The sequence below is a fragment of the Etheostoma spectabile genome, chromosome 3 (genome assembly GCF_008692095.1).
Source record: "Etheostoma spectabile isolate EspeVRDwgs_2016 chromosome 3, UIUC_Espe_1.0, whole genome shotgun sequence".
Lineage (NCBI taxonomy): Eukaryota > Metazoa > Chordata > Actinopteri > Perciformes > Percidae > Etheostoma > Etheostoma spectabile.
In genome coordinates, this window is record NC_045735.1 from 4,072,858 (window position 1) to 4,086,220 (window position 13,363).

At 38.9% G+C, this 13,363-nt stretch overlaps 1 protein-coding gene and 1 long non-coding RNA gene across 2 annotated transcripts in view; one reads left to right on the forward strand and one right to left on the reverse strand.

The window, feature by feature from the left end:
* Positions 1–11,709, forward strand: part of zgc:113279 (uncharacterized) — a 14,093-nt gene extending 2,384 nt beyond the window's left edge. The window contains exons 3-11 of the mRNA XM_032508970.1: positions 1,381–1,405; positions 2,745–2,788; positions 2,910–3,057; positions 3,172–3,484; positions 4,518–4,623; positions 5,351–5,497; positions 6,955–7,015; positions 9,138–9,301; positions 10,707–11,709. Of these exons, the coding sequence (XP_032364861.1) occupies positions 1,381–1,405; positions 2,745–2,788; positions 2,910–3,057; positions 3,172–3,484; positions 4,518–4,623; positions 5,351–5,497; positions 6,955–7,015; positions 9,138–9,301; positions 10,707–10,739 (1,041 nt within the window). The 3' untranslated portion in view covers positions 10,740–11,709. The remainder of the gene's footprint in view (positions 1–1,380; positions 1,406–2,744; positions 2,789–2,909; positions 3,058–3,171; positions 3,485–4,517; positions 4,624–5,350; positions 5,498–6,954; positions 7,016–9,137; positions 9,302–10,706) is intronic.
* LOC116679301 (uncharacterized) overlaps positions 4,114–13,363 on the reverse strand; it is an 18,496-nt gene continuing 9,246 nt past the window's right edge. The window contains exon 5 of the long non-coding RNA XR_004329482.1: positions 4,114–4,126. This is a non-coding gene — a long non-coding RNA (uncharacterized LOC116679301). The remainder of the gene's footprint in view (positions 4,127–13,363) is intronic.

Here is a 13,363-nt window from a genome sequence, read left to right on the forward strand (position 1 = left end):
CTGCGCTGCTCTCTGATGCTCCAAAACAGACATTAGAGGCAACAGAAACATTGCTGCGTGTCACGCTAGTAAACACTTATAACACGTTACACAGCAGGTATCATTAACGTTAGCTACTGTAGTAACTGGATTAACAAGGCTAAAACGTCCCTGAACTGAGACCTAACATTTCATGGCTCACAAAAAAAAAACGGTCCCCCCCCCCCCCCCCCCCTTGCTGTCGCATGCCCTCAATGGCCAACACCTGTAATTTGGCCTTCTTCCTTTGGCCTGGGCTAAACCAGTTTGCCACACTCTCTCTACCATCAATCCTCCAAACTCAATCTATCCAGATGAAAATATAGCTGTTAATACATGTAAATAAAAATTATCTGAAATAAATAGCCTTGGTGTGTGTATATATTATATATATATATATATATTTTTATATTTTATATAATATATTTTTTTTTTTCAAAGATCTCTGAGAAAGCTTATTCACTTGTTTTGAACAACAATAACAGACTGATTTAAAAGAGATAGGGAGAGTGCAACAGACTGAAGTGTATGCTACTCACAGAGTGACGGCTGACTCATTATGAATGGGTCCAGCATGGATCAAATTGCTGGTCAACAGAGTTGCACAGTCACGTATGTATGAAATGTCTGTATCGTCACTGCGTTGCATTTTTATTATCTATGATATTCTGGCCATGGGTCACATCTCTGGTCCAGGTCCAGCAGGCTCCGTCTCACACGCTGTTACTCTACAAACTGAAGTTAGTTGCATACAATAACTTCTGTTTTTCGCCGTGGCCGCCGCAATAGCAGAGTTAGCAGCGGAAAGAGTGGTACAAATACAGGTTTGCCTCTAATGCCTAATAATATACAGCTGTGTCAACAACAATTAAAACTGTGGACAAATGTCAGCAGTGTGGACCGGCACTGTGTCTCTTCCTGGAGAGCTGTGTGTGAGTTGATGGGGGCAGGGCTGCGTGGAGAGTAAGAGGATAGAGAGTAGAGGAGAGAGCCAAACACAGGCACACAAAATGTTGCGTTTACTGGTAAACCGGTAAACCTTGTGACCGACGTATAACCAACTGTTCAGTTGTGGAATTTTCCTCACGTTACGTCTTACGTGACTGTCTAATAAGCTGCGCGGTGCAGGTAACAACTCTTATTGGCACATGATCAGTGGTTTACTGGGCAGTAGATGGGCTTTGCATTAAAAAAAAAGGCGCTTTCTATCAACGGAATGACGAATTTGAAATATTGCTCGATCACGCAAATTTGATCGTGGAAAGCCAAAATCGTGATCGTGCTTAAAATTCAATTAATTGTGCAGCCCTACCCTGATTCAACTTTTTTTTCTTTTCACATAAACCAAATGTGTGAATGCAGGAGATACATGGAAAAACAGTCAAAGGTCAGTGAAATCTACATCTATAAGCGTTAGGAATTTAAATGTGGTGTCTTGGAGATTTTTGTTCCTTCTTAGAGCTACACATCAAAAGTTTGGATCACCTCCCACAAAAGCCTGATTGGGTCCAGTCAGATGTTTGAGACTACTACTCTATCTTTTTGAAAGGTCTTTCATCCCTTTGGGTTGTAGAAAGTCCTCTTTACAAATATATTTGTTACTAAAGGTGCACTATGAGTTCCTGCAGTCACTTCTGTTGAGGTTCCAAGTAAACTTCCAACAAAACAGAGCAAGCTTGCCTCTCCCCCATGTTTCCATAACTGTCATGACTAACTGACTAACTGTCACTAACCCCCAACCATCTTGTCGGTGATTGGGAGGAACGTAATTTGTTGTATTTTGGTGCACAGCCTGTGCCTCTAGTAACTTTTTGAAGTTTATTCCCCTGTGTTGTCTCCTGAGACGAGGCTTTTTCACAGTGTATTCAGGGGGCAGGCAGCTAGCAGATCAAGGGGAGATTACCACAATTTGAGACAAAGTAGTGCACCTTTAAGAGAGGAGAACAAAACGCTGTGCAATTGTTCAACTGACTGATGAGTGAGTTCAATGGACTGACAATCAAAAGAGTAGAAAGAGATAAAGATACCTCTGAGCAACAGTTAAAGAACAATAGAAGAAATCACCAGTCATTGGTAGAAGAAACTGAAAACTTAGCATCACAATGTGTGCTGATTTAAAAAGTATTAAGTGTCAAGTGCATGATAATGTAGCCTATAACAAGCTGGAATCAAAAGGTGTCTTGCTTTAGCAACGCTCTTCTTCAATTTTCACAATAGAAATCTAATGTTAATTTAGAGTTAGCACTATTGGAACTGGATCAGGGATTATCAGATGAATTTACTACAGACTGACAAATCTCAGTGTAAACATATTTAATCTAACCACTGAGTAGTCTGCAGAGGGCCTCAATAAAAACAACTTCCCAAAATATTCAGAGCCCATTTGTAGTTCAGTAAGGATGGAGGGTTACTTGCGCTTTTCTGGACTAGAAAACAAGTTCAAAATCCAAATTATAACAGTATACAACACTATGGGGACACTGACTAAATGGAAGTTTTAATATTTCTTCTTCCTTTGGGACCAAAACTATCATTATTATACCAGTTCATTCCAAACTTGTTAAGGGCAGTGTTTATTCTAGATACACAGGTTGTGTGGCTCATAAAACAGGAAGGAACAAAAACCTGCAAAAACCCAGTCTGACGAAACTGAACTTGCTTTCCCTCTACTTTTAAGTGAAAACATATTGAGTTCTCTCAGCCTTAAACTTTTTCTTCCACGGTAGGCAACCAACGAGTCAAAACTCGTAAAGGACGCCGATCTACCAAAGTGAGTGTTGAAAAGCCCAGACCACAAGAAAGCTGCAAAGCTATAAATCACCTCTGTTTTGAGGAGTTTTTTTTCTTTTTATTAAATAACTCTAAATACCTGAGCTGCCTTTGGCTTGCAGAGAAAACAACCCACCAAAAGCCTGGAGGAGCTGGCAATCATTGTTGAGGTGCTGGAGGAGGATCTCAGAACTGGCAATACCTGCCAGTCCCCTCCCCAATATTTGTCCCCCTCTAACCCTCCAGTGTCTCCTGAGGGGTCTCCAAGTGGTGAGTCATGGGGACCCAATCCACATTCAAATAGTTACTCTTTAAAATATAACCTTGATAAATATGTTAGCAGCAACTACTACCACCCCTCACATGGCAATTCTTCTCACTAAGGTTCTGGGTACAATAGTGATGAGTCGGATGAAATGATCCCCAGCCCCCAGTTCTACATGACCTACTCCCCTGGCACAGCAGAGTACCAGCAAGCCCTATCCCCTCCAGGCTCCATGCACTCCAGCCTCCATCATCCCAACATCAGAAAGCTTGGAAAAGTTGGTGGACGAGGGGAGGAGTGGGCTCATCCCCAGGTCCACGACTGGAACCTGAACAGCTCTGCTTTCTTTTGGGCCCAGCTTCAGAAAGAAGAGAGCCAGCTTAGGGGCATCTCTGACGCTGCACTCCTTGCCGCCGATGGACACGGCAGGACGTAAGTTTGGTGTTCTTGTATGCATGTGGAAATTATGCAGTACATCCGCTAATTGAAGAGGATCAGCAGTTTGAGTCAATAGGCTGCCAACAAGTTCTCTTTGGCTTTCCTTAACGTAGTGGTTTTGCCTTAATCTTTGCTGCTCCGTGCTTTCTCTTTTAACGTCTTGTCTTCTTCATAATGAATAGATGATCTTTGTTTAAGGTCTCTGATCTGTGATTTACAGACATTTACAACAGTTCTAAAACCAGGTCTGAAATTGTCGTATCATATTAGCTTTTTAATGCTATTAATTAATGATGAAAATGTTTTACTCTTGACTTTTTGATTTCATTTTAATTAAGTTTGAATAAGTTGGTTTTAGTCCGTTTTTAGAGTGTGTTTACTAGTTTTAGTATAGTTTGCGTTTTTCAGAAAGGTTTAGCTTTCATACATTTAGTTTTACAGCAGTTTGAGTTTTTGTTGTCTCAGAAGTATGTAGCTACATTACGGACATCTCATATCAAGTCTGTTCAATTTCTGTGGTTCAATGTCAGAGGTTTTTGTTTTCAGTAGTGATATAATATATATAACTGAAATAATTCAATTTTATTATATTTCTATTTGGGTTTTTTTAACTTGGCAATACAGTTTTAGTCTAGTCTTTCTTGAAGGTATTAGTTTTCATTTATTTTTCAGTTTACTAAAAATATTTTACTGCTTATTTCCTGTTAAGTTTACTATAAAACCCTGCTAACTGGGACTAGTAACACAAGTGCTTTTCTTCCAAGTCATATTGGCTGCTGTGAAAAAGACCTATTGTTACGTGGTTCAGTTTGTTGATCTCACTCTGGCCCTCAGGCTTCTTGCAATTACGTATGTTCTTTCTTAACATGATTTATGAAACGCCTCTACTAACTACACGGTATTTAACCCATGTTCAGACCTGTTTTCCTCTTACAAAATTGAATGTTGTTTGTGTCAGTGAATACCTTTTACTGTGAAGTACTTCTTTTTTGTCTAAATATGTCCAATTTTTCTTGTCCCCTTTAAGAGCTCTCCATGAAGTGGCGTGTGTTGGGAAGAGAGCACTGGGCTATGCGATTTCGAAAAGGATGGCCGCACTTAACAGCCTCAACCTCAAGGACTCTGAGGGAATGGTACATTAAAAGACATTTGAGATACAGTCTTAGTTTTTGTATATAAATCATTATTTTCCCTGTGATTATTTCAACCACATTTCAGGAGTTTTTATGTACAGTGTATATGCAGTGTATATCAATGTGGCACAAAAGAGAAATTTGTTGTATTTGCCTCCATGTTAATATGTACAGTTAGGTGGTACATCTCATAGATATGGCTTTAACTGCAATTTGATATTCAGTTTACACAATATAACATTGCCTGATGCTTACTGAACAATAATGGCAGGTGTATTTAAAAGTATACTGTTTCTGGAGGATATTTAAGTAGCAGCAACCTAAAACTGTTCACTTTCATTTTACGGCTACGATTACACCGGTGCAATCAAACATATTAGTAACTATTCAGTGTTTAAATGTCTGATGGATACTATTGGTGCCTTATCTAGGGTTGTGAATCTTCACTGGTCTCTCGATTCAGTCACGATTATCCTGTCGATTTGAATCAATTCGATATTGAGATGCATCCCGATGCATCACAATCAATGTAATTATATATTGCTACACATGGTTTTCATTAACAAATTCAAGCAGTCAGAAATATATCAACTCCCCTTTTTATTGTATCTGCTTAAAAAAGTCAGTTCCTGAATGCAGCAGAGTCAGAACGCAGCAGACTTAAGGAAGGAACAAAAAAGCAGCAACGGGAAAATCAACAATTAACATCATGGCTCTCTGTTCACAGACCGCCCTCCTCTATGCAGCAAAGCACAACCACCACCTGATGGTGGCTGATCTGATCCATTTGGGGGCCAACGTCAATGAGACGAACAACTCAGGAAAGACCTGCCTCCACCTCAGTGCTGAGAAAGGCTACATCCGAGTCCTGGAGGTTAGAGCCTCGTTTTCATCTCTTCTGATCAAAATGTGCTGTCTCTGTTTCTTTTTGTTATGTGACAAGCAGTATTTCACCACCGCTGATGGGATATGAGCAAAACATGAGCAAATTATGCCCCTCATCATTGTGTTCCAGGATTTGAAGAATGACACTGATAGGTAACAAATTACATGAACAATTTTATAAATGAACACTTCAACTTTTAGAAAATGCCACCAGTTAGCTGGGCAAGAGAATGACTGTGTGTGGGACAAACCTCTTCCTTTTTCCCCTCATTACATTTATTACATTTCTGCGGTTCACAGTTCACAAGCATTTCTCACGTATCGGATCATATTTCCTTTTGCAGAGCAACGTGACCCCATTTGTCAGAAGGTATTGGGTGCTCCAGTCGTGGTTTCCTTTGATCCAAACGAACAGGTTTTTCAGATACATGTGTGTTGCGGTTCATGCCAGAGAGGTTTCTTCTGTGTTGACGTTAGTAAATGAAGTTTAAACAGTTCAAAAGAAAAGCTGTGACAAAAACCAACTTGGCCGGTTTTGTAAGGTACACCGACTGTGTACAGTGTGTACATTTGCGTTTCATAGGTGACGCAAAACCGGAACACGTGTAACCTACCACTTTTCTTTCAAGTAAATGTTTTCCCTTTTGTATCACAGCTCCAATGGAAAAACATAATTGATTGTTTCATTTTGAAAAAAAAATGAAAAAATTAGCTTGTTCCAGCTCGTCAAGTTCAAGGATTTCATTGTTTTCCGGTATTTTCTTTTACATTTTATAGACTACTAACAAATCAATGAATCAATAAAATAATAGGCAGATTAAGTGATACTGAACTGAACTATCTTAGACAATAAATTGATCATGCATTCCTAAACCAGTAAGTACTCATACTTTTAACTGCACAGCAAGAGCACTCTATGTTGTCGGCCTACAGCCACGTGAAGGCGGCAGGCATGTGTTCCTTGAATGCCACAAATTGCCAAAGCATTGTGTATGCTAAATTTAAGTGGGTGTTCCTCAATTAAGTGTTGTGCAACCTCCACCAATCACACAAACAGATGTGCTCTTGTTTACATCCCACTGTACAGTACATTGCTTTCTGGCTTATGTGGTTAAAATCATCAGCGGTGTATAATATGAGGATGTTGTAGGGACACATCTTGGGAAGTGTTTTTTTCTTTTTTTTCTCAGTATTCTACATTACTGGAATCTCTCAAGACTTCCATCGTCCACCAATCTGTTTCCTTTCTCCTCATCTTAGAGCACCAGGGCCACAACAACTGTGGTACCGATGTCCGGAAATATGGCAACATATTTGTGCTGCCTTATACTATATTCCTATTTGGACTGCTTTATTGTAACTCTGCACATGTGTGCAGGAGCTGCTCAGAACTCCCCTACCAAGCCAAACTATCTTTAACCAGTGTTAACCAATGTTTTCTTTAAGGTTCTGAGACAGACGATGATGGACGGTGTGTATGTTGACGTTGAAGCCACTGATAACTCTGGTAAGTATTTTAACCTTTTAACTACCAGAGGCTATTAAATATGAATAATAAACTGCATTGACGAAGCTCTTTTCCAAAAACAGGGTTACAAGGTGCTTACCAATTAGAGTAAAAGGGATGCCCAAAAGTGGTCGCATAAAAGGATGCATAAAATGATGATAAAATAATAAAAATGAAAACCCATAAAAACATAACCATAGGGGGGGGAAATAGTTTGGTTTGTTTGTTTCAGACACACAAATAAAAATCACATTAAGGAACTATAAAGTACATGGAGGTGGTGGTAGAAAGGATTATTTAAAATAAACACCCAAAGGACATAAAAAACCTAAAATGTGAACTCACAGTCACCAATTGCCAACATTTTAAGTAAAAGAAGGTTTGAGAAAAAAGCATTTTCTCTGCATATAAAATTACCAAATACATGGTTAAAATCCTTGAATGTTTGTGAATTAAAAAATTCAAGGCCTTGAAAGGTGTTGTTTTTTAAAATGGACATAAATAGACATTAAATTTATATATTTTGTTCAATCATAGAACCTGTTGTTGTGAGATTTGTGTTACTTAACATTAGTAAATGGGCTGTTTTGTCTCTGTCGCTCAACCTACACTATGTATATATACATATACCGCCATCACTGTAACACAGCACACAAGTGTTTTACACATTCAAACCACTCTCCCTTTTAAATTGTTGTGTGTGAGCTTCTGTAAAGCCCGCGGCAACTCCTCACAAAAATTCTCAGTTTTATAACCGTAATTAACCCTGATCCATTTTTCAAACTATGCCGTGTTGGTGTGGGAACCCGGCTAATCATTCCTACTAAAAAGCATTACAGTACAATCACTTTGTTGTCACATCTATCTTATAAATTGGGAAGCTTTTGTGCTTGTGCGTGTGGGGTCTGTAGTTGAAATATCTCGTGAACTGTTTATCCAATCTACTTCACACATGGTTTCCTGGGTTCCTAATGAACGTTGGGATTGGAATTTGGAGCAGTTTGGATAGCGTTGGATATCAAACCGTGAATAAAACTAAAAAAGCTGCGGATAAAATGTTGACGCTGGCTCTTCCATGTCTGCCCATCACAATAAAGGTCCTCTTAAATTCATTCAGCATTTCGCTTAGAGGAATCTCAATAAAAAAACTAGCTTGTCCCTTCACAATAAAAGCCCATCTTAAATTCACTCGGATCATTTTGCTTAGGGAAAACTTAAAAAAAAGGCATTTTTGCTGCCAATAGCTCATATAGACACTATATCGTATTAATCTGTGAACTGTAAATTTCCACCTTCTTCTTTCTCACTCAGACTCACCCTCTATGCTCCCCCTAGGTCCAAAGTGTGCTGCTTTCTCATAATCACCAATCACATTACCGTCGGCAAAAAAAACAGCGAATCAAATCCATACTTCAACGAAAAGACAACACCAACATGTAGTTAAAGAAAAATTCTCTTTATTTGCGTAGCCTTCCACTTCTATCTCTCTCTCTCTGCGAACACACACTCACATTCTGGAGCCAACTTAGTCTCTGTGAATCCGTCTCTGTATTCTATATGTCTGTGATTACTCCACATTTAATTTTGATATTTTGTGATTAAATTCTGAATCTGCAACGTTGTCTGTCAGGTAAATGTGGGAGTACAATGTTTTTGTCTAAAGTAGGAGTACACAGTAAGTCACTAGTCGGCTAAACAGTGTGGTTGCTAAGTGCTAAGCTTCAAGTAACAACAACACAGGCCAAGTAATCAGCCCGTTTCAAACAGGCGTATTTTGAATGATCACTGTTCTAGTATTACAAATAATGCATGTTTGCCAAAATTTAACATTAAGATAATGAATTAAAGCCTGAGTATGAAACATCCATCTGTATGTAATGACAGAATCAACTCAATCAAAATCTAAATCCACAGCAACAGACTAAAAAGCTGCACTGTTTGTTCGTGTAGAATAAGTTTAAAATGTTCAGTTGATTTGTTTGTTTTTTGTCAGTTATCATGTTACAGCTAGCATTAGGTATGGTGAGTGAATTATTGAGTCTTTCTTACAGTTAGATATTAAAGTTAAAGAGTAAGGGAGCGGCTGTAGTGAATAAAAGGCTCCAAATGTTTGTGTTTTCAGGAATGAGTGTCTTCCAGTGTGCTTCTGTGGCTCTGAAAGCCACAGTACGGGAGCTGGAAAGCAGTAAATCCAAAAGTCACACCAGTCTCCACACTCTCTGCCAAGGGCAGATGATGGAAACTCTAGAGTGTCTGCTGCAGATGGGCAGCTACCTTTATACCATGGTATGATATACATTTTGTTTTTTACATGCAAAATGAAATCAGAAATGTCACATAATTTAATATCACACTTCACTGACTGGGAATTAATTAGGATGAGAGATACATTGCATACATTAAAATAATTTTAAATGACATGGATCAAGTTATGGGGGAACTATGTTGGGAACCGGGGGGTTGCGGGTTCAAGTCCCCATACGGACCTTGAGCAAGGCACCCAACCCCCCTCAACTGCTCAGGACGCTGGTCCAACACTGGCAGCCCACTCATTCTGACATCTCTCTATTAGTGCATGTGTAGGTCCTTAGCGTGTGTATGTATTTCAGGTCTGTCTGTGTGTAGTGTCTAATAACCAAGTGTTAAATTGTAATTTCCCCATAGGGGCTCGATAAAGAGTATAAATTAAATTAAATGAATTTAAATCTACTCACTTTTTACTGAAGCTACGTATATCCCCTAACCAACCGTGACAGCAGCAGCCAAGCAACTCTGTCTCTGGCTGCCTGCCCACAGCTCGCTGTAATCAGGGCACATTCAAACTGATTAAATAGTGCTGTAGGCACAAAGAACACTTGGTCCTTGTTTGTAAGTCAGCATTTTGGTGTGGCAGCACATCATGAAGAGCTGGAACCAATAATGAGTGGGTGTCCGTACCAAGTATGCTGGTATCCTTTTAGAAGTGTCACACATTGGAATTTAGATGATTAAGATAATTAGACTTAAAGGCGGGAGCTCTTTTAAGTTACTTTAACCTTGATTGGTCTATTTTTAGATGTACTTGCTGTCAATGCCAGAACCAGATACTTCTGACCGTATTCTTGTCAGCCTCAACTACAGTTTACTTTGAGGTCAAATATAATATTTGCTTTTACAACAAAGTGTAGTGTTAGTACAACGCTTACGCCCAAAGCAAAATAAACTAAAGTACATCTGGGACTGAAAAACGGAAAGTTGAGTCATGTTTCGACAGCGTGGAGCTGAGTCTGATAAAGGCCACCGTACAGACTATAGTCCTTTTTTTTAGTTTAATTTAAGTAACAACATGGCCTTTCCTCTGGCAACTCCCTCAGCCAAACATGACCATTTATGTCCTACTCATGGTAAGGACCTCTGGAAGGTTTTCATCCATGAATTTGGTTTAATGGTGTGTAAAGAGCATTATAAACTGGTGGTTTACTCATAATTTTCTCCAAGCATTGACTGCTGGATCAACTAGTGTAATTTCCAAAAAGATTGAAATTAAATTTCTATTGCGCTCAACTGAAAGAAACTTGGGCTTGCTGTTACAATAATATTTGTTTAGAGTATTGTCTTTTGCTTATTTTTAGGCTACTCTATTTAGAGACACTCATTGTACTTTTGATACAGACTTTTGATGACTAACTGACTTCTTTCCTCTCTTTCTCAGGAGAGCCAGAGTATACAACCTAGAATTGGTTAAGACTGGTACTTCCGCCCGGCAGGGCTTTCTGGAGACCCAACAGTAATGTTCCGAGTTGGTTTAGGCGTGAATTCAAATGGAGAGAGACCATAACCAGTGGAGTGTCTCTCAAAGCTTGATTTCAGGCCTGTTACGTAAAGCATTTAGGGTTTTGTGTGTGGAAAAAATGCCTGACTTGCAATCAGGTATTTATTGTAACCTGCACAGAAACGTTAGGTGCCCGTTAGTTGGTTTCTGTGAAACTTCCATTGTTTGTTACATTAGAGTAACAAGATGTCCTCAGTCAGTGTGTCTGTGAAGATAAAGATGTAAAATCTTTTGAGAATATTTTTTGGGTAAACTATTGGCTTGTTGGTGCCAGTTTTAAGGGTACAAAAGTGTTTTAACCCTCCTGTTGTCCTTGGGTCAAACTGACCCCTTTAAAAAGTGTCTATATCTGAAATATGGGTTTCTTCTTAACCACATTACCACAAAAAAATGGGATTGGATTCCTTACAACGCTCTTTGCAAATATAGTTGATCACTTTCATTCCTGACAAAACTTATCTGTACGTTTCTCTGATTTTAACTATTAGTCCAAATAATACAATATTTCATAATATATTATACATATAATATATTCAAAATAATTAATAATCTCTGCTTTTTGAACTCAAATATTAGGTATAATTCTATATAAATGAGAGTTATTGACAATGAATTCCAAAAAGTACAGTAAAACTAGTGGTTGTAAGGTAGTGTTAGTAAAAACTGAAGAAGGGAAAAAAAATGTCAAATTTTTGTCAGTTTTTAACGCGGGAGGACAACACAAGGGTTAAAAGCATGGCCCCCAAATACCAGGCAGGGAAAAGAGACCTCAAGGTTTTAGGTTTTATTGTAATATTAAGGTAACAGTGAAACTGTTTGTAGTTCAGTGCAATAATGCTGTACAATGGGGATATATATATATATCTATATATAGATATAGATATAGATATAGATAGATAGATAGATAGATAGATAGATAGATAGAAGATAGATAGATAGATAGATAGAGTATATACACTCAACGGCCACTTTATTAGGTACACTGTCCAACTGCTCGTTAACACTTAATTTCTAAGCAGCCAATCACATGGCGGCAACTCAGTGCATTTAGGCATGTAGACATGGTCAAGGAAATCTCTGCAGTTCAAACCGAGCATCAGTATGGGGAAGAAAGGGGATTTGAGTGACTTTGAACGTGGCAGATTGTGGTGCCAGAAGGGCTGGTCTGAGTATTTCAGAAACTGCTAATCTACTGGGATTTTCAAGCACAACCATCTCTAGGGTTTACAGAGAATGGTCCGAAAAAGAGTGCCAAGAAAATATTCCCCAAACCATGACACCACCACCACCAGCCTAACCGTTGATACAAGGCAGGATGGATCCATGCTTTCATGTTGTAGACGCCAAATTGACCCTACCATCCGACTGTGCAGCAGAAATCGAGACTCATCAGACCAGGCAACGTTTTTCCAATCTTCTATTGTAATTCGATGAGCTTGTGCAAATTGTAGTCTCAGTTTCCTGTTCTTAGCTGAAAGGAGTGGACCCGATGTGGTCTTCTGCTGCTGTAGCCCATCTGCCTCAAAGTTCGACGTACTGGTCGTTCAGAGATGCTCTTCTGCCCACCTTGGTTGTAAAGGGTGGTTATTTGAGTCACTGTTGCCCTTCTATCAGCTCGAACCAGTCTGGCCATTCTCCTCTGACCTCTGGCATCAACAAGGCATTTCCGCCCACAGAACTGCCGCTCACTGGATGTTTTTCTTTTTTCGGACCATTCTCTGTAAACCCTAGAGATGGTTGTGCGTGAAAATCCCAGTAGATAGCAGTTTCTGAAATACTCAGACCAGCCCTTCTGGCACCAACAATCATGCCACGTTCAAAGTCACTCAAATCACCTTTCTTCCCCATACTGATGCTCGGTTTGAACTGCAGGAGATTCTTTGACCAGTCTACATGCCTAAATGCACTGAGTTGCCGCCATGTGATTGGCTGCTTAGAAATTAAGTGTTAACGAGCAGTTGGACAGGTGTACCTAATAAAGTGGCCGGTGGTGTATATCCCATTGTATGTATGTATGTATATATATATATATATATATATATATATATATATATATATATATATATATATATATATATATAATATAAAATTTTGTTTTCTCCAAGAATCAGCCACTCAATATGTGAAACTTAAAAGACATGTTCCCTCCCGACTGGGGTCCTGCTTGATCAGTTTGATTTTTTTTAATTAAGCTTTAACCTTGATTTTTAAGAGATTTTACATTTCAGATCTTTAAAAAGGACTTTTGTACTATAGGACAATGCATGTTTTTGTAATGCAATGTATCTTGATTGGGTGTAAATTCAGTTTCAGTTGACTGCCCTCACATGAGTAAGTACATGTAAAAACAGTCATCGGCAGGGGGTTTTGGTTCTGTTTATGGATTATCTCCAAGCGTAGTTGATTTTGGCTTTTGTACACATGTTATTTGTACCTTGTCAAATGGTATTTGATGTGGTCTGTCTTTGACCTGTTGCTTAAAGGTGCCCTGCCACTAGGGCTGCACAATTAATCGAATTTTAATCACGATTTTGACT